Here is a 25,508-nt window from a genome sequence, read left to right on the forward strand (position 1 = left end):
TCCTTGCAATATTCTGGTTTTCCCATTCCCTCCCATAAATGAAACCAGGAAGCTGAGTAAATTGGCTCAAAAAGAAAAGTGGAAAAGTTTTTTCAAATTAAGCAGTTTTGAGTTCTATTTTGTTTAGAGTAAATGTTCAGGCTGCTGGTAATTCTATCTGCAAGCCCCATGTTTGCTCTTGCCTCACCTAAAGTGGTTTTCAGGTGTTTTTGCTGAAGACTGTTTCAAACAATGAAGTTTGAAACACAACAAACCAGTATTTCTAAAATGAGTGTTTAAAATAATGCCTACTATAACACTTTCCAATTACAATTTATGAAAGCTTCTTTTGCTCATAATACATAAATCTGGAGACTCTAAATACTTGAAATTTGGTTCAGGACAATGATAATTCTATAAATGCAAGCATCCAGGTTGAAAATGCAGAAATCACTTTCCAATTCTGAAATGCCCAATTTCTTTTAACTGCGTATCCAGCATAAGTCTCGTTTGTCAGAATCTTGGGAAAGTTTTGTTCCCAAACTTTGAAACAACTGGAGAACTCCCTATTCAACACTTTAAACCAATAGAACTCTTCAACAGAGAGCAGTTTTTTTCCTCTGTCCCAAGAAGCCATGGCAATTTATGCTTACTGCCAAGTGCTTGGTTTCCGATGGGATTCAGATAAAGAGAACTATGCCACTACTGAAAATCCTCTATACTTTTGACTTTCTAACTGAATTTCTGAATACCTAAAAATAGAGAGATTTAGTGAAAAATGTTAGACCTATTAACATTCAATTTCCAATCCAAACTAGTGACAAGTCATAAACTTGGAAGCCAGACAACCTACATAAAAATATAGCAGGAAGTTTGCAGCAAGGACATCACAAACGTACATACTCTGCAGTATCTGAGATAGTTAGTTTATAAATTAATCTGTGTTAGTTAAAAGAATGTTACACTCCTAAAAGAACTCTCACAGACATTTATTTCTGGTCTTAAGTGAGAGTTCAACTTCAAGAAAAAAAATAACAAAAAATGCTGATGTATATCCAAAACAGAACTTTTTGTGGCAGAAAACGTGCTTATCAGCAGTCAAATACTCTGAGCTTTCATATAGTAATATCCCTCTTACAGAAAAATGCAAAATGGTAGTCATGTAAATCCTCTGAAAAAAATCTTGATTTAGTGTACACTTTGGGACTTTTTTGTTGTTGTTTGTTATTAACATGGTAGCTTGATGCCTTCTGAAGAAAACTGTAAGGGAAAAAATACAGCCTCTTTCACCTTTACAAGACATAATAAACATTATGAAATGCCATCCAAAGTAATACATTTTGAGATTTTTTTTTTTTTTCAAGAAAGAAATGACAGTGTCAAATTTCCATGTACAACAATGACTTAAAGAAGATTGACATACTCCCCAAAAGTTAAATTGACTTTTCTGTGGTCATTCAGAATACAGTAATTCCAAAACTATTCTGCACAATGAAAACAATACTTCTAAACTTTCTATTTTTCTTTTAGCTGCAGATCTTTCTCTTAGCACAGAGAAAAAGACCAAAAAGACCTTTGTGGCATTTTACATGCTATAATTAGAATTTAATTTCTGCTTTGCTGTCTAGAAAGGAAACCATATCATTATAGTAAGCAGGGAAAAAAATAAAAATAGCCTGAAGTAAGAAGGGAGGACCTTTAACCACTGTTAAATTCAGCCCAAAAAGTGAGCAAGAGAAAGAAATGATAAACAAATCTATTTCTAGACCAGACACAGAATCACAGATCACAGAATAGCCTTGTTTGGAAGGGACCTCAAGGATCATGAATCTCCATGATTCATGGAGGGCCACCAACCTCCACATTTAATACTAGGCCAGGCTGCCCAGAGCCCCGTCCAACCTGGCCTTGAACATCTCCAGGGTCGGAGCATCCACAACCTCTCTGGGCAGCCTGTTCCAGCACCTCACCAGCATCCAACCTAAGTCTTACACCCTTCAAGTTAAAACCAGTTCCCCTTATCCTAATATTATCTACCCTTTCAAAGAGTTGACTCCTCTACTGTTTATATATATTACCTACTGCTTATATATTACCTAGTGTTTATATATATGACCCTTTAGGTACTGAAAGGCTGCAATTAGGTCACCCCACAGCCTTCTTTTCCCCAGGCTGAACAAACGCAGCTCCCTCAGCCTGTCTACATAGGGGAGGTGCACCAGCCCTCTGATCATCTTTGTGGCCCTCCTCTGGACCCTATTCAACAGCTCCCTGTCTTTCTTGTACTAGGGGCTCCAGACATGGACGCAGTACTCCAGATGGGGCTTCATAAGGGCAGAGTACAGAGGGATAATCCTCTCCCAGTCCCTGCTGGCCACCCATCTTCTGATGGAGCCCAAGATACCATTTGCCTTCTGAACTGCAAGAGCACACTGTTGGCTCATGCTAACTTTTTCATCCAGCAGGACCCCAAGGTCCAAGGTCCTTCTCTGCAGGGCTACTCTCAAGGACTGCTCCTTCCCATGCCTGGAATTCCCCTAGTCCAAGTGCAAAACCTTGTAATTTGCTGTGTTGAACCTCATTAGATTCCTCCACGCACACCTTTCAAGTCTGCTGCAGTCCCTCTGAATGGCATCCCTTACTTGCACTGTGTCAACTGCACCACTCAGCTTGGTGTCATCACCAAACTTGCTGAGGTGCAGTCAATTCTACCATCGATGTCACTGATGAAGTTGTTAAAGAGCATTGGTCTCGAAACAGACCCCTGGGAGACATCACTCATTATCAGCCTCCATCTGGACATAGAACCATTAATCACCACCCTCTGTGGCCTTTCAACCAATTTCTTATCCATCAGGTGGTCCACCCATCAAATCCACATCTCTCCAATTTGGAGATAAGGATGTGGTGGGGGACCACGTCAAAGGCCTTGCTCAATTCCTGGTAAATGACACTGGTTGTCTTCTCTTTGTCCACCAATGCCATAACAAATGGAAAATGTGTGTCATACTAAGATACATCTGACCTAGCAAAGAATTAACTGAAAGATTTACAGCACCTATTACAGCACTAAGATATTCATCTCTATCTGGAAAGATGTATAGTTCTATTAGAGCAGTGCTTTGCCCTAGAAAAAGAGACAGACCTTTTGGTGGGTCTAACTAGCTTGAGTAGAAATGCCACACTGACATGTAAACAACACTCAGCACAGAAACCTCTGTAGTTGCTTCAGTGCAGTGCTAGGTGCTGATTCATGAGTACCAATCTAAGAATTAAATAGAAAAAGTAACTCCATCTGTTGGAAGAGCACTCCTTTCTCTTTTGGGAGTAATATTTCAAAAAAGTTCTTCAAAGGCCGCTTCATACAGTTTGAAAAGTTTTGAAACATCTTTCACTCAACAGCAACCCTCATGTGGGCAAATTTGTGTACTAGATACCCATAGCAGGTACACCAAAACAGAAAGTCAGTAGCAGCTGGGACAGGAAGATGTGTGTTGCGTTTGGACAATGAAAGGAGCTTGGGAAGCCAGTGGGCTGCAGTGACGAAGGAATCATAGAATCATAGAATGTCCTGGGTTGGAAGGGATCCCAAGGGTAATCAAGTTCCAACCCCCCTGCCACAGGCAGGGCCACCAACCGCAAGATCCAGTACTAGACCAGGTTGCCCAGGGCTGCATCCAACCTGGTCTTGACTATCTCCAGGGACAGAGCATTCACAGCCTCTCTAGGCAGCCTGTTCCAGCACCTCACCACTCTCTCTGTGAAGAACTTCCCCCTGACATTCAATATAAACCTTCCCTCCTTGAGCTTAAGATCATTTCCCCTTGTCCTATCACTGTCTACCCATGTAAAAAAATGATTCTCCTCCTTTTTACAACCTCCTTCTAAATATCAGAAGGCTGCAATGAGGTCTCCTTCTCTTCTCGAGGAAGGAAGCCATTGGGGCATTTGTTGAGAAAAGAGCGTGTATATCTTAGAGGAATACAGATGCAAGTGCTCACCGCCGGTTCAGCTGTTCCATTTGCTGGATAGAGCCAGACCTGTGGATCCCATCTGGTGTTGCTGCAGCTGTGGGGCGCTGCCATGTGGTAGTTCGGTTGACATGGTCAACGTAGAACACCCTCCCATGGCTGTCTATCCGAGCTTCCCAATCTGGGGTTGGAAGAAAAGGAAGGGAACATGCTGTCAGTGTGATATCTTCCAAGAAAATTATGTGGGGGGATACATAAGCATACACATATAGATTCACAGAGAGAAGATATACACACAAGATAGATACCATACACATACCTATATGCGTGCAATATATGTATATATATTCAACATACATATTCAAATGCATACATATACTATGTGCTTATCTATATGTATATATAGTATATGCATATACATAAATATTTCACACATAGTACATAGGTAGCCTATGGAAGTTACCATCATAGACTACAAAAACACATTTTAAAAGACTGGATAATTTTACGATTACTACTACTAGCTGGCTGGATTCATTACAGGTCAGGGCAGCCACAGAGGACTGACACTTAGTAGAGAAGGATTAAATCTGTGCTAATGTGGCAAATCCATGTTTTCTGTTTTGTTATGTTTTAGAATAAACATGCTTACACATGTTTTTTACAACAATTATAGGCTCCCCTGAAAACTGATCACAGCCTGATTGGACATATCCATACAAATCTCTGTAGATATACACAAATGATTTTCATAAACCTAGTTCTGATGAATGTCAACTTGAATGAATGTTTGCAGCATAGTATTGAGCCTTCAATCACTGCCTCTTTTTAATGTTCAAAGTTATCCCAGGATTGAAAACTAAATGTTCTGATGGTTTCTGGAAAATGGTAATATTGATTAAAAAAAAAAAAAAAAAAAAAGTTTGTAAGAGGAAAATTCAAGTAGGTGAATTACTTAACAAATTTCCACATTGGATTGCTTGGAATGTATGGAGTTGTGATACATACAAATTTGACTTGCTACCTTCATATTTCTGCATGATCCATCAACTGATGATGTACCTATCAATAAACACACACTTTCTGCTCATGCTTATACACAAACCTCATGAATGCACATATGGTTACCTTTGGAGGGAAAAACTATTTGCTATTCCCGCACTTTTACTGTAACTAACTGGAGAGTCCATTCCTTCTACATTTTCCTATGACCAAATTGAGGTTCAGCTGGACTTCACCCTTTACCTCTTATCTGCTACTGCTACTACAAGTAGAACTGAAGTTGCATCTTTCCATGCTGTGTCTGGAAACCCATTCTTCACAGTTTCCTTCTCCAGAACACCAGCTATGGCTAAACTGAGCTCCCATATCTGGACTGGTCCTATCCTAGTGTAGGTAGTCTTAAGTCTGTGGCTGGTAGCCTGTGGCACATTATTTCTGGGAACCTAAAATGAACACCAAAAGTCCTTGGAGAGATTTTCTGTGAGACTTCATAACAGCAAGAGCCTTATACACATGCATTATTATTTTAGACTTGACTGTGTAAGTACTTTGGTAATTATAGGTGCAAAAACTACACTAACACCACGTGTACATACATACAGTCTCTCTGTGAACATCATATAATATTAAGGGGAGGGCTCTCTGGTTATCCAACTGGGTAAGGTTTCTCAAGGATGTTGCAGCTGTATCAAGAACAAGAATATAGCTTCATGAAAACAATGTCTAAAACAAAACAGTGAAAGAGAGCACATAAAACACAACAGATGCACACTGAATGAAATAGAACTTGACAGGGCAGGTTGAAGGCCAAAGCCTTACCAAGCATGCTGTCACTAGTGGTGGGTGTACCACCATGGCCATTCTGGAGCCATGCACTACCTGCAAAATCCCATACAAGGAAATTTTCTTGGCCAGATCAATGGTGACATGTTGTACCTTAAAACCACTAAGAAGGTCTTCTTGCTGTCCTAGTCATTACTTCACACTACAGTACATATGTAACAAGCTGAGAATAATAAATCTCAATGGATAATTAAGGATTTGTTGGTAATGCTCATACCCACACTCTTATCCGTCTACATAGAAGACACCAATATTGAACTGGAACCTGCTGATCTGACACTTACTAAGAATAACATTATCCAATTACAGTGAGTTTCTCATAATCCAGCCCTTTGAGTTACTTGCTCCAGAGCCTATCTTGCAGTGTAAATAATTGTAATTCAGAGTTCCTAAGCTTCTAAGTACAATCCTTGGAATCCAAGAGTAACAAAACATTTTCAGAGCTTGAAGGAATGAAAATTTCAGGTCAGAACTGTGCAGACTGGATTACAGTTTCAGGATGGCTATCTCTGCAGGACGCAACAGACATCCTGCAGCATTATGTACAGACATGAACTACCTCTATCAGTGAGCACTGCTTTATTAATTGCTGAATGTGTATATGCACCTGAAACCACATGTTGACACTCGCAGTGACATACTGAAATATTAAGAACAGTGTCATGTGGCTTTTGGGACTTCTGCAGTGATCCTAGATAAGCATTATTCCTTGCAACAGCTTTTAAAATCAGCTGAAGAGCTATTCTGATCACCTGGGAAGGCTGTTGAAAGGGTGGAAGATACTGGTATTTTGTTTGCACAAAGATGTCAGGTGAACTTTCTGCCTTCCCACAAGACAACCAGTGAGTCATACTAGTCACTGAAGCTGCATACAATACCAGATTTGTGGACAGACGGATAGATACCTGCACAGAGAGATGAACAGGCTGACAGATGAACTGACAGACAGGACTCAGGTTTTGAGCTACGCTCAAGTCCCTTCATGCTGCTTCAGGGGCAAAGGTAATCCAGGAAGCAGCCAATTCTCCTCAGGCTTTTTCAGGCAAAATAAAACTGTGACTACAACAGACTAACCTTAATCTAACCCTCACATACTCGAGCACAGAGTGGAGACGGGTCAGTATTTGTTTGTTTTCTAGTAATGCCCCTCCATCAGATGAGTCATATTTTACAACCGCATCTGAAACTGCTCTGATCTATACCAGAAGATGTGACCTCTTCTGGCAGGCCCATAATCCTGGAGTGGCAAAGTAAACAAAAAAAACCTGATTTTCCCTTTCCAAGCTCAGCCACACCTTTTGCACAGAGCAGTGCAGAACAGGGCACATATATTTTTCTTGTCTTCATTTCTGTAGGGCATGTAGCAGTACTAGAAAACACATGCATAATAAGAGGTGAGCATTAATACCGTCAGAAGGCAGTAAAAGCTCTGCAAATCTCCTGTCAGTCTCATGTAGGCTTTAACATTTGAGCTGTTCACCATGACATTCCTAATAAACAATAAATCTGGTCTACCTTAATTTCCTAAACAAAACTGTCTAAAACAAAATTTCCTCCCCAGTATCAACTGTTGTGCAGGTATGATGATCTGAAACTATTCAGAAAACTTCCAAAGAGAAAAAGAACTGACCATAGAATTGTCCATGGCCAATGTAAAACCAGTCAACAACGATCTTGCAGCACTGACATTACAATATCTTCAACAATGTGAAGAGGTTAATGTTACAAGTAAGAAAGCCAGGCTTGAATTATTTAATTGTGATTAAGAGGCACTAAAGGTACTGAGACAGTGATACTGGATACTAAGATTAAGGCTACAGCTTTCCTTTTGAAACAACTTTGAAATCTGTGTTGAGGAAACTGTGTTGAGAAAACGGACCTGGGAGTACTGATTGATGCACGGCTGAACATGAGCCGACAGTGTGCCCGAGTGGCCAAGAAGGCCAACGGCATCCTGGCTTGCATCAAAAACAGTGTTACTAGCAGGAACAGGAAAGTAATTGTCCCCCTGTACTCGGCATTGGTGCGGCCGCACCTTGAGTACTGTGTTCAGTTTTGGGCCCCTCACTGCAGGAAAGACATTGAGGCCCTGGAACGCGTTCAGAGGAGGGCTACGAAGCTGGTGAGGGGTCTGGAGCACAGGCCTTATGAGGAGCGGCTGAGGGAACTGGGATTGTTCAGCCTGGAGAAGAGGAGGCTCAGGGGAGACCTTATAGCTCTCTATAACTTCCTGAAGGGAGGTTGTGGTGAGCTGGGGGTTGGCATCTTCTCTCGTGTAATTAGTGATAGAACTAGAGGGAATGGTTTCAAGCTGCTACAGGGGAGGTTCAGGCTGGACATTAGGAAGTATTTCTTCTCGGAAAGGGTAGTCAGGCATTGGAATGCACTGCCCACGGAGGTGGTAGAGTCACCGACCATGGGAGTGTTCAATAAACGTTTGGATGTTGCGTTGAGGAATATGGTTTAGCTGGGAAGTATTGGTAATGGTTGGACTAGATGATCTTCTAGGTCTTTTCCAACCTGAAAATTCTGCGATTCTGTGATCTCACTAAGATCACTTAGCACTGCCTTCTTAGGTGATATTATCTAATTCAACATTTTCCCCATAAAATCAACTTAGTAGAGTCTATTCCCATTAAAGTCAATATACTTAAGTCTCAAAGCTTTTATACAAAGTCTCAAGCCTTTATTGGTAAAATGATGTTATAAGAAGATAATACAATAAAATTCGTATATTTAACCCTTGTGAAAACACTCATGAAAATCGATTGTAGAAATACTTGCCTTTTAAGAATAATTACAAGAAAGAGGAAAAATGCATTGAATTGGTTATGGATGAATATGGGACATGGATTCACTGTACATTTTGTTTATCTGAGGTGGTGTCTGTCTATCACTAAGCCATCTAATTGGGAATGTGCCCTATTCACAAAACACTGAGTTAAGAGTGAGAGGAAGAAAAATATTTTCCTGTTACAGAGGTAACCATTCCTCATTTCATCATTCACAAGCAAGCCACATGGGAACTCTAATAAAACTTCTCTGGGCTAAAGGTATTTGAATCATTTATGCTACTGTGCAGCTGACGCCAGCATCAGGACTATATTCAGCTTATGGAATACTGACAACATGGTTGATAAATGATGAATTACTTTTCAAGGGCACCACAGGACAAGTTCCCTCCTCGGTCTCTGAAGAAAACAGAGTGCTTTGTTCACATGCCTGGTTGTTTTTCGGATACACTGCGTGCTCTGGGTTGTAAATTATGTGCTGAAGTTGCAAGTTCATTCACAGCACGTTTCAGGGCAAGGACTGCACTCTGCTGGGCAGTTAGCGTTAATGTAAAAAGCGGAGTAATCCTCTAGGTACACAAGGGAAAAGATCCTAAGACAAGTGAAAACATCTTCAGCAGTAGACACAGAGGTAAAATTCCTGCCTTATCAGACTGCTAGTCAGTTACTCTACATAAAAATCTCTGATTTTTGTTCATATCAACTGCAAATGTCATTACTTCCAATAACGAACAGAACATTAAATTGATCACCAAATCAAAAAACAATATGATGGCATCACCATGCATGAGCTGCCTTTCACAGAATCATTTGGACCTACTATTTGTTCCTGGTGCATCCTGACTGATCAAAAGCTCTGCTGGACCTGAAAGCAGGGCTGACTGAGCACAGGGAGTGCATCCCAAACTATGTTTGAAGTGGGTTACGGAAAAACCTGAAGACAAACTTTAGAAAAACAGAAACCAACAAAACAAACAAAATCCCACAGTACTTTGCTGATAAACCAAAAGTTTTTTTGTAAGGCTTCCAGCACACCTGACAGATGCATTCCAATCTCACAATATTGACTGGAATGAGGAAAAAACTATTTCATGGTAGTTAAAGAAGAGGATGGGTCAAGTCAAAAGGATGCTATAGAGTTTGTCCAAAATATCATGATAACACCTGAAGCCAAGGTCAAACATGGGAAACAAAAGACCATATTGCTTGGGTTCTAGAGAAAGTATATACAGAACAGATGGAGTTATATAGGAAGACATACTGACCTCTACACTGTTTGAATTAACAGGAAAGGCTGAAAAAATGTAATAAATTAAAAAATGCTAAAGCTTACTTGGTGGAAGAGGCTCATCGATAGTTGGGTAGTGATGATGGTCAGGCCTCAGAGAAGGAAGCTGGCTGACTGGCTGAGAATTATGGAGTAAAGGACAATCACCTATGGACAAGATATTCAAGATATTGACAATCATTCACTGTTTTCACAACATGGTTCAAACTACTGGTTCAAGCTACTGTAAAACAAGTGATTATTTGTCACAGAGGTTTTCCTGGTATACTTGCAGCTCTATTTATTTCTATTCTCAGGCACTATTTTAAAAACAATTCATACACCAAGAATTATGAAAATAATGCAGTCAGGGCTGTGGTCTCAGGTTTTAGCCAATGCTAAGCTATTATGGGCCAGATTCTGGACTCATAGACACAAAAGTGTAAGCGGGAGAAGAATCAGGCTTGATCTCTGAGAAATATAGTACAGCTCAAGCTTCTGAAGAAACTGGACAGGAACATGCAAAATCCTGGCTCCAACTTTTCTCACCGGCAGAATACAAGGCTAAAATCTGCCATGAATCTTCCTCTGCTTTTCCAAAGAATCAGCAACTGTATAAATAGATTGGAGTGGCAGAATTATGCAGTCCCTGTAAAGCAGAACACCTCCTTCTACAGGTGTTTTTCAAAATTCAAAGTGTTCATCTTGGGTAGGAGGAGAGAGAATGAGATAAGAACCAGAAACAGATAGGAGACAGGTGATAGAAGAGGACAAAAGGTAGTGAAACATAGTCAGGACCTGAGATAAAGAGAGAAGACCTGAGATACAGAAGGAAAGAAGAAGGAAAACTGACACACAGTGGACAGTGCAGCGGTAGTTTTTAGAAAACAGTAATACTGTATATATGCTTATATATCTGAATATGAAATAAATGAAATATAAGTAAATGTCCAAATTCATATTCTTTTGAGAGGAATAACTTAAGATCCAGATATTTTTTTATAGAATTCTTTAAGATATAAAGAAGTTTATTGTAAGGAAGAAAAACTATTTGTCATCTTAGACTTAACTATGAGGATGAGGAAACTGCAAGATAAAAAGAATACAGATTCTTTCTCATTCTGTCCTTAAAACCTCAGAAACCAAGATTATTTATCCTAGTAACAGACACTTAAAAATTAAAATCAGACCATTCAGCTGAACTAAACTGTGTGCTGGCTGGTTCAGCTGTCTTTAATATAAGTGTTATTTTAATATCCTAAGAAAGAACATTAAAAAACAACAACAACAACAACAACAACAAAAACATACTGCTACTAGATATATTAAAAAATGTCTAAAAATAAACACAAACAACAGCTACAAGGCAGGAGCCAATTTTGTGTAAAACTGAAAAAAAAGTTCACACCATCCAAAAGCGAGAAAAGATACTTGTCAAGAATATTTGCTCTTCTAGGTCCTTTGATGATACCATATGGCATCTTAAATTTCTTCTTTACAACACTTGTATATGGGCATATCTAACAGTCTTTGCTGTGTGTTTTGAACAGACAGCAGAGTTATGTAAGTTATTACTCAGTGCTAAAAGTCTATCTTCCATAGCCTTAAAAACTGCTATTTCTACAGGTGTTGTAGCACAATTTACCAGAACATTCATCTATGTTTCTTTACTTACCTCACCATAATTGACTCTCCCCTAGTCATGACAGTTATGCCAGTGGAATCATGGTAGTATTGGTCACCTGGAGTGGAAGGAGGTGACCACATCTACTGTATGTGTAACAGCCACCAAACCAAGGATCAACATGCAAATTTACTGAAGTACCGCCTGGTCATACCAAAAGAGTATTAAGAACAGGGCTGCCCTTCAGACATTCTCTCTTTCAGCCAGCCAAGGCAAAGTTGCTGTGCTTTATATAGACTTGAGAGACAAAACTTTGAAGTCGTGCTGAATCCATACACAGAAGACATCCTTTCCCTAAAACCCCACTCAGATGTGCACATGGTCCAAAACAACCATTGATTCTGTAGCAACTGTCTCATGCACACGCACACTCATGCCCTCCTGGGTATACAAAGACCCTCACCTGCAAGGAAGGTCCACCCTGCTGACAATTTCTATCTCTCTGTACTTCTGACAATTAATTGTTTGGGATAGAACTAAGGGTTTAACAATCCCCTTACACCTTTCCTTCTGCAAGAGCAGTGAAAGATCAGGGTAAATGAAGTGGGAATGGACAATTGATGCTTTAGCTGGAGTTTCCTAGTGATCACCCATTACATTATTCTCTCAGTGCTGTTTAAATTTGGTGTCACTTATACCAGGAGACAGCTGACTCAGAATATGGGAATGCAAATTCTACCTCTTGACCATAGCAGCCTCTGAGGCCTTTACTTCTTCAGCCTGAGAAAAATGATAAGTGAACTGAAGATGAGTAACCAAATCTACCCTTCATGTAACTCCATACAATGTAAAAAAAAAACTTACCAAAGGTATATATTTAATGTTGAGGTTTGGAAAGACTGGGAAAAAAGAATACCTACATTGTGATAACAGAAGTGATTTTTCAAATTATGTTTTATCTCCAGAGAAAGATAAGACAAGAATTTTGTTGGATATTGTTCAATCTGAGAAAAAAAGTATTCTGAGTTGCCCTGTGGTCTGTGAAATTTGATGTAGATTTCTTTGAAAACAAGAAAAATTATTGAGAAATTTGAGTAAACAGGCTTTGTAAGAGGCAGCTGTTTCATTTCTAGCTTGAAAACATTTCCTTTTCTCCACCTATATGACTGGGTATATCATATACAGACACTGGCTTGGGTCCTTTGCTGAAGTAAATCAGCATGTCTGCCCCTTGACAAGCACAAGCTGATCCTCTCACTGTCTAGCAGAGACATGGCAGTACATCAGATATGTGAAATGAAACAATCCCAGGAAATAAGGAATGGGTTGGTGGATGTGATAATGCTAGTCTGACACATAACTTCAGCTAATCTCGATTTTATAATGATGCATGTATATCTACAGGAATCCATATATACAGATCCCCATCTGTATATGCTGGGATATTTAAAGACAGGATCAATTACCCAGCCCTCCCTAAAATATCACCCAGTTCAGAGACCCCAAATTTTTTATGAAATCAGCCATGAGCTATCTGAAACCTTGATTATTTGATGCCTTCTGTGACATCCATATAATCAGGGTTGCTCAGTGCATAGATTCTCAGGATCTAACCTTCTCTTCTGCTGCTTGGACCTGCTATTGGGGTGTCTAGACTTTCTGCGGCTAGTTGTGGGTTCCCACCATGAGCTACTAGTTCATCTGGCCACTGGGAGGAGCCATCCACTTGCTCCCTGTCCAGCTCAGGGCTCTGTACTGAGTCTGGCACCGATTCAAAAGCACTATTCTCCTCCTCATCATCATCCTGAGAGGAAAAGACCGTGCTCTCAGAAATCTTTGCACTGTCAACAGAGGAGAAGCGGGTATGGCTGGAGAAGCGATTGTTACTGTCATAGCAGGAGGTGCTGTAGCAAGAAGTGCTGTAACAGGAAGTACTGTAGCAGGAGGTACTATAGCAGGAGGGGCTGTAGCAAGAGGTATCGCATGCCTCACAGTCATTGTCACCATTGGGTCTGGAGCTTGACTCGCTTTCACTTCCTGTCCTGGGGTTTTCCCCATCCACCAGCCCATCATTTAAGTCAGAGAGTTGCTCATCTAAGGTCCCAGGAGGCACTGTGCACTGGCTGAAGTTCTCTTCGGCCTCATTTTCTGGATGAGGCTCTGCTGCCATTGTCTCACTCTCACTGACTGTCTCCTTCTGCAACACCTCCTTGACTGTGGACTCTTCATCATTCTCCCCACCATTGCCAGCATCTTGCTCTTCTTCCCCATCACTGCTCATCTGTGCTGAGGGCAGGCTGTGGAGCAGGTTGTGGATTCGTATATAGTGAGTGCGAGGGGTCTCTGGCTCACCACAAGCTGAAGCTATAACTGTCTCAAGTTCAGACACAGGCAGGGAGCATGGCCTCATTTTCCTCTTTGCTGTGGTTCTCAGTTGACTCTTGCTGTCTTCCTCCTCTTGGGCTGAAGCCCCTTCTTCTTCCTGACTCTTCTCTAGGTCTTTGTCAGCATACACATCTACACTCACCTCATTGACATCTAAAGTTTCTGTGCTGTTCAATACTCCATCATCTTCTTGAGTACCAGAATTGACTTTGCTGTTTTCTCTAACTTCAGTCTCGGAAGGAGACATGCAAGCCTGCAGACCCAGCTCCTCCATGAGGTCCGTCACATTTAAAGAAGGCAGCACTTCTCCCTGGATGGATTCCAAGGAGTCAGGAACTGGCACGGCATCAACCTCCTCATCTCCTGCTAGCTCTTCATTTACGTTGTTCTGGTTGACTTCCCTGGGTGGTTTGACAGCCCCTGGGCTATCAATATTGTTCACACTGTATCCATTTAGCTCTTCTGGAATTGTATTTTCTGAGGTCACTGTGTTGATGCATGGAGGCTCACCGAGGCTTTCCTCTGTGGGGTTGTTCACAGGGCTATCCTGGAGGTCAGCTGGCTCAGGATCTGCACTAATGGTGACCTCTTCATCATCTGTATGAGACAAAAAAAGAAATTATTCTTTTAACACAAAATGTTGACTGAACAAGAAGCTTGGCTGTGAGGACAGAGGCATCCACAGCAATATGAGAAAATAAAAACATAAATTAGAGACTGAAATGAGTGGTTAACTGAAAAAAGGCTGATTTTGTTCTAGGCAGCCTTTGTGCAGTAGATTTAATAATCACAGAACTTACTCATGGTGGTAATGTGTATGCAGCATACTGCCTTCCTGCCATATAACCTGAAGGTAACACCTTTCCTGAAACTTTCCTTTAAGCAAATGGGCATGGGGAGGAGTAGCATGGTATTGACAAGGATGCCTTCTCTGATGCTTTAATTACATTGCTCTTGTCATACAGAACCTGACAAGATTTTACAACAGAGAATTTAACAAATTGCTTAGCAACCCCCTGAAGTCTGGAAATTTTTTCTTTGATATGATCTCCTCTCAGGTGCCAGACAACCTGACCTTTCTGATCAAGTCAAAAGAAAGATGCCATGTTTTTCCAGTAAGGGGCTGGTCACAATTTCCTAGCATTAATGCAGCTGTTGGCTTGACAAAGTGTACCTGAGGCAGAATGACTTTAGAGAAGAAAAAAGCCCCTGAGCATTATTTATTATTTATTATTACTGAGATTTTCACACAAAACCAAGATTCAAACTGACACCATTGTGACTGAAAGGGAACAATACACTTTCTTTTACTTTTTTTTTTTTTTTATTTTTTTAGATTAACAATAGTCAAAACGAGGATGTCTTCAATCATCTTTACTATCAGATTATTCACTTTTACTTATAAAATGCTCAAATGTTGATGGCTCTGCAAATAATAGCCCACCAAACACTTCCTCAGGACAGATGACAGAGAAGCAGGTGGGACCTTAGTTTTTCATCCTCCTGTCTCCAATGACATGAGGGACTATGTGAAACAGTCAAGAACAGGAGGACACATTAGCAGCTGTAAGCTAAGGGGAAGTAGGGAAAAAAACTGCAACTCACGATGCATTCCTTTCCTCATGACCATACCTAAAGTCCCAGAGCTGACAGGAAAGAATTTAGACTTCTGAGGAGAAATGAATGCAGAGCCAAAAAAGAGCTGGAAAAAGGATGCATTAATACTAAGAATTACCTTGGTGAATGGAAGAAGTTATCTCAAATCGGAACTGCAGCTGGCCACTGACATGATCTGTAGGAAGCCTGCGACCGAGAGTGTAGCTTACAACCCTGTCCCTGAAAGAAAACAAATACTGTCACAATAGACTATAACCTACCAAATAGTCCATAAATAAGGCTGCTGTGTCCTACAAAAATACGAAATGTGTTTCAGATTCTATTCAACCCAGCCATGAGGGCATGTTGACTTGCATACAAAAGAACAAATGGCAGAGAAGGAGAGGACAATGTCTTCAATTACAATGGAACAGCTGAGTCAGTGATTCATACAGGCTTCTGGGATACACAAGCACATATGTATATATAGAGAGAGAATGGTGGAAATGGAACTTCTGCAGCATGGGCATGGAAATGTCAACATGGGAACCAAACAACTCCCACTTCAGCTATTGTAACAAGACTTCCTTGCTGACCTGACCATATCTACCCTTATGCATAATCTCACATTTCTGTATTTCTTTTCCTTCATCATCTGAACAAAATTCAGCTTTCTTGTACTTTCTTTCAAAATTCTGGACAGATCAGGCCCCACTTACCACCTTCTCTTTTTAAGCTGGTTGAACTACTCTTCATCTCTTTCCACCCCTCTTACCTCTATGAAGCTGAAATATCAGGAGAACACCTTCCTGACAAGGTTGATCAATGATTCCATTCTGTCCTTGTGCAGGTCCCTCCCTTTGCCACACTTCATCCACCCCTCAGAACAGAATGAAACTACAGAAGAGATTAACTTCCCAGTTGCCCAAAATGAGGTCGAATCAACGTCTGCAAAGCATTTGTTAAATGCAGAAGCTTCACAGAATAGTAGTATTTATATATCTTTTAAAGAGACATAGTCCCCAGTTGGGCCCAATATAATTACTAGGGTAGTTTCACATGCATTGGAAATAACAGAAATGAGATGATCTCTAGATTTAAGTATGTTTCTGAATTTCTGAATTCTCATTGGGCTTGCCTGAGATTTAAAAGCCACTGTGGTATAAAAACTAAGCCAGATCTAGGTACAGGCTGGAGGCACTGCTCTTCGCAAAGTATGTTCTGAGATAGACAGTGTTTTCTATAAGGAAGTAAAATAGGAAGATACAATCAATCAGATGATGATGACAAATCTTTCCACGTTGGGGAAAGCCAGTGATTTCAGTTACAAAGCTCTACTTTCCCCAAGCTGATTCTTTTCCATCTGGTTTCTAAAAAGCCATTCTGTCTTCCCTACTTGAGAAACATGGATGTAATTTAGTCCCTTCTGTTAGATTCAGCTGTCAATATCACAGCCAGTTTCTGAACTAGCTGTTCAAAAACACTTCCAACAAACCCAGCATCCTGCTGTTCAGCTGAACTGAGATCCAGTTTTCAGAAATGCCTTCCCGGCAACTGCACCATCTATGCTCTCTTCAGTAGCTTACTCTTTCTCTCCCTGCTCCTGAAGGTCTAAACCTCAAAGTTCAGAACAAACATTTTGGCTTTGTCAGCATGCTATACATCTATCTCAAGTTGAAGTATATTACTGCAACACTGCTGCACACACTCTCCCTGGACATTCTTATAATAAAGAAGCAGGGCAGGGCAAGGCTGCTAATATGAGGATATTCCTTGGCAGCAGCAGGAAGGTCAGAAAGACTCAGTTACAACATATATTTCTACAGTATTTCCACTGTCTAGAGGGAGGAGGAACAGATCTGGCAAGATTTTAGCCCAGAGTTAATTCTCTGAAACATGAAAGTGGACTGCTGGTAGCACTAAAACATTGTTTAAATTGAAAATATTGCACTCTCCAGATTTGTGGCCGGGATACACACAAAACCTTTCCTAAATGCCAGTTCTCATGTTTCAAAATGTAACAGATAAGGTTATAGAGAGAAATCAGTGGTTGGCCCATAGTCCTATACAAGAAGACAAGTCTCAGTTTAATAATGCCCACACAACATCATTTTGTAACTATAATGATGTATCACCAGGAACTTCAAATTGGCAGCACACTCCTTAAACAACCCAAAGTACAAGCAGCAAAATTACCCTATGGCATGTCTTTCCAAGAGGCGCTGAACTGGCATAGAGAGCTTTCCCAGGAAACGCTTGATGATTGGCCGGCTCTTTGCAAATTTGTCTTTAACTTCTATTTCCAGGACGTCCGTGGGTAGGGAGACAAAGCTGAATTGCTGCAATAAAAGAAGAGTAAAGAACATGAAGCCAGTGGCTGAGCAACAAAATACTGCTGTACATGATCAGCTTGCGGGATTCTCCGGCTTTTTCACAGAACAGAAACAAGCCTTGGAACCCAAGGCATAGGCCTGTAAGTAAAAATAGCTTGTCCTCAAAACAATCAATTGAAAACATCCTATAGGTACTGTGTAATACTGCAGAATCAGGCTTGGAGAATGCAAGAATTTCAGATATTCCTGGCATATTAGCAAGCGAAGGCTTGTCTATGGTAAGAAGAGTATATCTATGGGATCTAATGAACTCCACTCTAGCAGTGGTTATTGACCTAGATGTAATTGTCCAGATGATCTTTTTTCCATTTTTCCACACAATTTCTAAATACTTTAAATAGCTGCATGTAAGTACAGCAAAACTGCAAGTATAGAGAGATGTTTAGTCAGCATTTTCCTCCTCTAGACTGCCTATTTGTGGCAACTCAGCTTTGCAGCACACCTCAGCTACTGAGTAGTGGGGAACTAATTAAGTGTCTCTCCAGGAGAAAAAGAGATCTTACCTCCTGTGCAAGAAGGGACAGGCAACATGTGGAGAGTACGAGGATGTTGCTAGCATAAGCAGGGGGAAAATCAGAAAGGCTAAAGCCCAGCATGAACTCAATCTGGCCACTGTTGTAAAGGACAACAAAAAACAGTTTTTACAAACATATTAAAAGTAAGAGAAAGGCCAAGGAGAATCTCCATCCTTCACTGGATGCAGTGGGAAACATGACCACTGGGGATAAGGAAAAGGCTGAGAATCTCAATACCTTCTTTACCCCTGTCTTTAATAGTCAGACTAGTTATCCATGGGGTTTCCAGCCTCCTGACCTGAAAATCTGGGGTGGGAGAAGAATAAACCCCCCCATGATTCAGGTGGAAACAGAGACCTGCTACTCCACCTAGACTGTCACAAGTCCATGGGGTCAGATGGGATTTCAGCAAAGCTTCTGATGCTATATATTACAGCATTCTCCCAAAGAAGCTGGCAGCAAATGGCTTGAATTGGTACACTCTTTGTTGGTGGAGGATCTTATAAGGAGCAGCTAAGGGAACTGGGATTGTTTTATCTGGAGAAGAGCAGGCTCAGGGCAGACTTTACAGGTCTCGGCAACTACCCAAAAGGAGGCTGTGGTGAGGGGGAAGTCATCCTCTTCTCCCATGAAACTGGCAATAGGACTGGAGGGAATGGCCTCAAGTGGCACAATGGAGGTTCAAGTTGGATATTAGGAAGAACTTCTCTGAAAGTGTGGTTAGGCATTGGAAAAGGGATGTGTTGGAGGCAGCATCCCTGGAGGTGCTTAAGGAAAGGGCAGATGTAGAACTTCAAGATATGGTTTAGTGGGCAATATTGGTGGTAGGTAGATGGTTGGTCTAGGTGACCTTTGAGTTCTTTTCCAACCTTAATTCTATGGTTCTTTTTTAGGACATTCTGGCATCCTCCTGAAATTTCATTCCTAGAAAAAGCCAGATTTGCTCTAGAAAGACAAGCAGATTGTCTCTTATCTTTCCCCATTTGCAACAACTTCTACAGGCATTTGTCAGTACCAGTACTGTTAGAGTCTGAAGGTCCAGAGATTATTTTTTTACTTGTAAGTTGTTCCTACAAGTTTGATGATGAGCCAGTTGGAAAGGACAGGCCCTGTTAATCCCTGACTAAAAGAAATGCTGCACAACTACAGCACACCTTATTAGACACTGGAGAACCTGTACAAGGCACTGTTTTAAAAATGCCCCAGTACAAGAGGAAGATTTAACTGATATTTCCTCTGGCACCAAAAATCAAAAAGCTGTAATTAACTTTATCCATAGAAATACAGTGAAGGGAGAGAGAAGCAAAAGTGACCTAATCGAGAGGCCCACATTAACATACAAACTCTTCTTGAGCTTAACAAACAGTATTGTCAGTTCTGGCTTTGGCAAGCAGTAAACCATTACGATACTCCTCTAATTTACAGATTGTACACACCTACCTCCTGTATTGTCTTGTATTCCTGTATTCATGCTCAAAGAGATGCAAATCAGAATCAAAGATACTCCGGATCAGACGACATATCCAAATTCTTGTGCAATCTCAATGAGCTAAACATAGGTCTGAACTTACACTGCTATCTTTATGTTGGAGTAAGACCTGAAGGGAAGACTCAGAGAGCAAGTTGCTTTTAAATGCTAAGGTTTTCTTTTGCTGTTTGTTTGTTGTTTCTTCCAGACCCAACAATGATTTTACATATGAAGATAATTCATTTCTTTGACATGAATAGATCTTATGTGAGTTTTGTGTATGATTTATATAAGGTGAAAACTGAAGATAATGCCAAATGCTGACCTGATAGAATATATCTGTAACTATCCATAAGGTAAGAAAAACATTTCCAGAGTCTGAGAATAGTTTACACAGAAAGCAAATTGATGATGATGATTAATCCCCATGTTTTCTTTTCAAAAATGTTATTTGCATGCCTGGATATGGATTGTAGTGATGAGCTCTCAAAAACACTATCAAGAAAGTTGCTAAAATGAAAAGAATAAGTCTACTAGTACTGATTTAAAAAGTTAAGTGCCAGTGAAGTGCTAAGAACAGTCAGCATATTAACTGGTGAAAGTAAAGTAAATTATTACATTGGTGACACAGAGCATTAAGCTCTTAACTTGGAGTTGAATACGTGACACAATTAAACAGAATATATTTGTGATACCCATCATGTCACAGGACAATATATGCAGAAATGAATCTTAAAAGGCTGTAAATTACTTTTGATGGGTGAAGACAGATTTAATCATTCAGATGAATATTTCATTAGTGGCTTTTTCATTTGATATACTCTAGTGAAACAAATTCATGCTCTAAGTACTCACCATTCTCCATCTGTATTATTCTGCACCCATTCAAAAATCTCTAGTGCATGTCACTTCTGTCCCACACAATGCTTTTCATATGAGCAACTGGATAAGTTTGAGAATTCCAGTTTCTTAAACTTACTATACTACTTCTCAATGACAACACAAAATATTGCTGCTGAAGGGTAAGAAACCCTACAAATATTCTTAGAGGGTCTTTGGCCTGGGATTCAGCAGTGACCACAGTGTCAGAAACTGTGTGGTACCCTATTCTGGCATGGCACAGTGTTTCTTTTCTTACAATAAAAAGGGTGCAAAGAACCTGTGCTGCTGTTTTAACATTTCATACAACTCTTTACATTGAACTTCTTTGAAGTTGAATGGGGCCTTGCATATTGACTTTCTAGATTTTCCCCCAGATTAGCTCTCCCTCTTTCTTGGGAAAAAAGCCCCAGAGAAAAAGACCCACATATTTCATGTAGTCTACGAAATTCAGTGTTACTGGCTAAGAGACCCATGAATTTTCTTTGATGCAAGATGTCTTTCACTTTACAAATGACCAGTTTCATCCTTAAGACATTAAACATTTAAAAGGACTCCTGGAAAAAATGAAGCACTGGCAGTGCTTCAAGAGTCATGGTTTTTCTTCATCTCTTATATGCTTTCCACAAATTCATTAGTATAGAATAGATTGGAACTATATGAAGACTCCTGCAAGTCCTAAAACACAAGATTAGCAAGACTGATAGTATTCTAGGTGCAGAAGATGACATCAAAATGTGTTTCTGAAAGAATGACATATTAGAACAGTCTAGATAATTTTTCTCACTCCTTCCACTTATTTCTGAAAGAACTAAAGCTGTCCTGGGCTTTCACACTTCAGTCATCACAGGATACTAAAACAAACTGCAGCTTTAAAATCACAGCTTTTCTGTTTAGTGAAACTATGTTTGTTCTACTCTTTATGTGGCTACGTGTATTGGAATACTGAGTACTGAAACTGCTACTCACAAGGCAGTGCCATTGAAACCCCTGGCAAAACACTGAATTCAGGATTTAGATTTCATAGCATCTGTGCTGGACTTAGGTACAGCTTAGGTACAAAGGCCTGCCTGTCTCTGCAGCCTATTCCATCATATTTGCCAAGAGGGAGAAAGATCATCTAAGTAAACAATAAAAATTTGAATTCAATCAGTGTCATACTCCTGTTGTTCCTTCACATTGAATTTCTGATGGAATAATGCATTACATGAAACATTGGTAGGATTGCCAGTATCTAGATCTGGGCCTTAAATCTGATCAAAATGAGATAAAATATAATCCACATCCAGTTTAAAATCATACAATTATTCCAAAAAGGGTAAAGCTCAGCACTCAGCCAGCCTATTACATTGATACCACCTTGACAGATGCAGCCAGCATCCAGACCCCCTGCTTCTATCCCTGTTGACAGTAGTACAGAATCCTCCTCTCTCTAAACCACCATCTCTAGCATTTGAGTCCCGGACTATTTCCTTCTTCTGATTGGTAATCTGAAGAGATAGATTTCATGAGAATTTTTTCAAGTGCACTATTTTTCAAAGGTTGCAGGTTCTCTGAGGTGCTGTCAGTACAAGTTAAAACATTTGAAAATACTTCAATTCTGTTTATCAATTCTGATACATTAAATACTACTTGTCAAGTGCTCTTGCAACAGAGTACTGAACACCTCTGCTTACACACATCAAGTAATTCACCAGAAAAATTTAGCTATCTTCAGAGTGATAAAGCAGTCACTCAAAGCATTTATTTGTATCTCAGCTATAATCTAATAATATTTGTAAAATCTGAGGCAACAACCAGGAAAGCTGCAAGGAGTTTAAATGGTTGCATCCTGCACTCCAACTGAAAGGCAATCTACTCTTCCAGAGCTAGAATTACTGGAGTTGAAATTTAACAGCTAACAATTTCTACTGCTATAAATACATTGGACAGTTGCAACAACCAATTCATTGAGTAATCTCACTGCCATTCCTACTCACTAGTAAGTAACCAAAACTGAAGAAGCAACTGGTTCTAACAAAATGCCACAGTCAAGAAAGAAATACCCCAGATAGTTCTCAAGAAAAGTTTGGATGGGTTAACTACTTAATTTGCAAGCCCACTGTCAGAATTTGCCAGCCAAGCTGAGGTATATTAACTACTTCTTAAACCAGTTTGCTTTGCTGCTTAAAATATTTAGTGATTAGTACTGCTTGCCTGGACTGTCTATGACTTAGTGCTTGCTAACAAAATCTAAAGAGAGGATTTATCAAAAGACTGTGACAGAAAATACATGGTCTTAACACGAAACAACATGTGAATAGTGTCATTATCCTTCCAGTAACGGTATTAGAAGGAAGATGATAAACATTCATCTTGCTCAATTCTACTAGATGAACAGAATATTAGACAAAAGTATACTTCCTTAAGAGATTTATTTACATTTTACCCCAAAATAGAGTGGTAGGACAATTCGCTCACAATGACCTTGCAATTAAGTGAACTGTTAGCAAATTTTGCAAGCTGTTGAAAAATCCCTTCTAATGGCCCACAACATCCATGGTGGATGTTGATGGCACAGCTGTAGAAACTGAACCTTCCTACCAATATTCTATCACAATTTGTTGCCACGTGACAGATGGCAGCAGGTGGGCATCTAAGAAACTGGCATCTGACATGGGAGAGTATATAAAGCAAAGGTGTGGAATTGAATTTCTCTGGGCAGAAAAAAATGACATCCATTGATGCCTAATGAATGTTAATACAGATCCAACAGTGGATGTGAGCACAGTGAAGTGGTGGGTGGTGCATTCCAGACCCAGTGGGTCATCTCCTCTGGTGCAGGTTTTTACAAAAGTAGCACATGGACTTTTGTTCCCCACTGGCAAGCATGCTTTGCTCATGGTGACAACATTGAAGAATACGGTTACTTTTGGAGCAATCTCAATATATATATATGGGCATTAGGTGACTCTGACTTCAAAACATTTCAGATACAAACAAGAGCTACTGAAGTCAAATGGATGACACAGAATCACAGAATGGCTTAGAAGAATAGTTAGAATGGGTAGAAGAGATCTTAAGGATAATCTAGTTCTAACCTCCCTGCCCTGAGCAGTGTCACCAGCCAATAGACCAGGCTGCCCTGGGTCCTATCCAAGCTGGCCTAGAATGCCTCCAGGGATGGGACATTCACAACATTCTTGAGCAACATGTTTCAGTATCTCACCAACTCCCAGATAAAAAAAAAATAAAATCCTGCTAACATCTAATCTAAATCTCTCTTATAGTTGAACAAAATTCCTCCTTGCCCTACTATCATTTGCTCATGTAAAAAGTCAGTCTCCTACCTTTTTATAAGCTCTCTTTGCTACTGGAAGACTGCACTGAGGTCTCCCCAGATCCTTCTCTTCCCCAGACTAAAATGTTAAGCAACTTCTGACCTCGGTGATATCAGCACATGTGGATAAAAAGCAGAGTAGCCCCAGCCATTTTCATTGTCCAACAATGCAAATTTTCTGCTTCCAGATAGCAAAGATACCTTCCATACTGTGGCTTCTTCCTAGTAGAATAAGTTTAAAAATACAAAGTGAGAGCTATAGATTACCCTGGGAGGTCTCTCCCAAAGCTAGCCTACACTGCAGCTGATAAAGTAAAGCCAAAGAGGTTACAAGGCAACAACCCTATGAACCACTAAGTAGGTCAGCAACACAACAACCTGGTTGGCTTCTGATCCCTGCTTTTCATATTGTTTCTGTTTTTATCCACTTGTCATCTAAAATATATTCCCACCATCACCTTCACCTATAGCTGCCATCTTTTAATGAGTGACAACTTTTCTTCCCTCAGCTGTCTACAGCCTGTAATGGATGGCACAGCAATAGTCTTGATAGGTTATAGGGGTATCTCCTGCCTGATCAATGAGTATCTGATATGATAGAACTAGTCCAATCTGACACTTAGGACCAGACATGGAGAAAAGGCTGGGATAGGTGTGATAGTCAGTGCCAAGGGGAAACCAAGATAATCTTATTATCAGTATACTAAATACAGTCACAGAGACAAACATTGCCTACCACTGACAGTCATTGGCAATTGTTTTGTCTTGTGCCAATCAATTGCTGGAAGTGGGATGGGGCTACTACAGGCAAGAGAGCACCCTAAACAGGTTGTCTGGATACACCTGACATGTTTTAGATGATAGCAGAGTTGAAGTACATAGGTGCAAGCTGTCCAAAGTCAGCTGTTTTTCAGAACCTGATCTATGTTGTTTAACAGTACAGATCTATGTTGTTGTTTTACAGTACATATATTGTCAAAGAATGCACCACATTGAAAGTAGAGCCAGGAGTATGAAAAGTAGTTAGACCATTAACTATGAATCAGCAGTAAGTTCTGTGTGACAGAAACATGTTTTTATTTTCTACAATTGCTTTATTCTCATTACTGACTGTAGAGGGGCTGTGGCACAATCATTAACTAGTCCGAACCTTCCCTTGAATATTTACTAGCTTTTGTAATTTCTCACTACAATTAGCAATTACAATTAGCTTAGCAGAACTGGATGATATGCTTCCATATGGGAAAACACAGAAACATCACAGAAGGACTCCTCTCAACCACTGTAAGATACCATATGGTTTTTAACCTGCTTCACTGAACAGTTCTCACCAAAGGCTTTCACCTCACTTTCACTTGAGTATTGCTACAAGCATCAAAATACAACTAATGCCTTAGTAAGAAATTTCCATTTGGTTACGTCCTCCTGTATAAAAGACAGTGAAACATAGCAGTAGAAGAATAGCTTTAATTCAG

General features: G+C 40.2%; 1 protein-coding gene across 13 annotated transcripts in view; it reads right to left on the reverse strand.

The window, feature by feature from the left end:
* HECW1 (HECT, C2 and WW domain containing E3 ubiquitin protein ligase 1) overlaps positions 1 to 25,508 on the reverse strand; it is a 233,504-nt gene that overhangs the window by 56,915 nt on the left and 151,081 nt on the right. For 5 of the 13 annotated variants that reach the window (XM_072330275.1, XM_072330276.1, XM_072330273.1 and 2 more), the window contains 5 exons: positions 17,656 to 17,798; positions 15,599 to 15,699; positions 13,093 to 14,460; positions 9,921 to 10,022; positions 3,981 to 4,131 (listed from right to left, as the gene is read on the reverse strand). In XM_072330275.1, the coding sequence (XP_072186376.1) occupies positions 3,981 to 4,131; positions 9,921 to 10,022; positions 13,093 to 14,460; positions 15,599 to 15,699; positions 17,656 to 17,798 (1,865 nt within the window). The remainder of the gene's footprint in view (positions 1 to 3,980; positions 4,132 to 9,920; positions 10,023 to 13,092; positions 14,461 to 15,598; positions 15,700 to 17,655; positions 17,799 to 25,508) is intronic. The other 8 variants (XM_072330283.1, XM_072330282.1, XM_072330281.1 and 5 more) reach the window with 3 other exon arrangements.

Source organism: Excalfactoria chinensis, chromosome 2 (genome assembly GCF_039878825.1).
Source record: "Excalfactoria chinensis isolate bCotChi1 chromosome 2, bCotChi1.hap2, whole genome shotgun sequence".
Taxonomy (NCBI): domain Eukaryota; kingdom Metazoa; phylum Chordata; class Aves; order Galliformes; family Phasianidae; genus Excalfactoria; species Excalfactoria chinensis.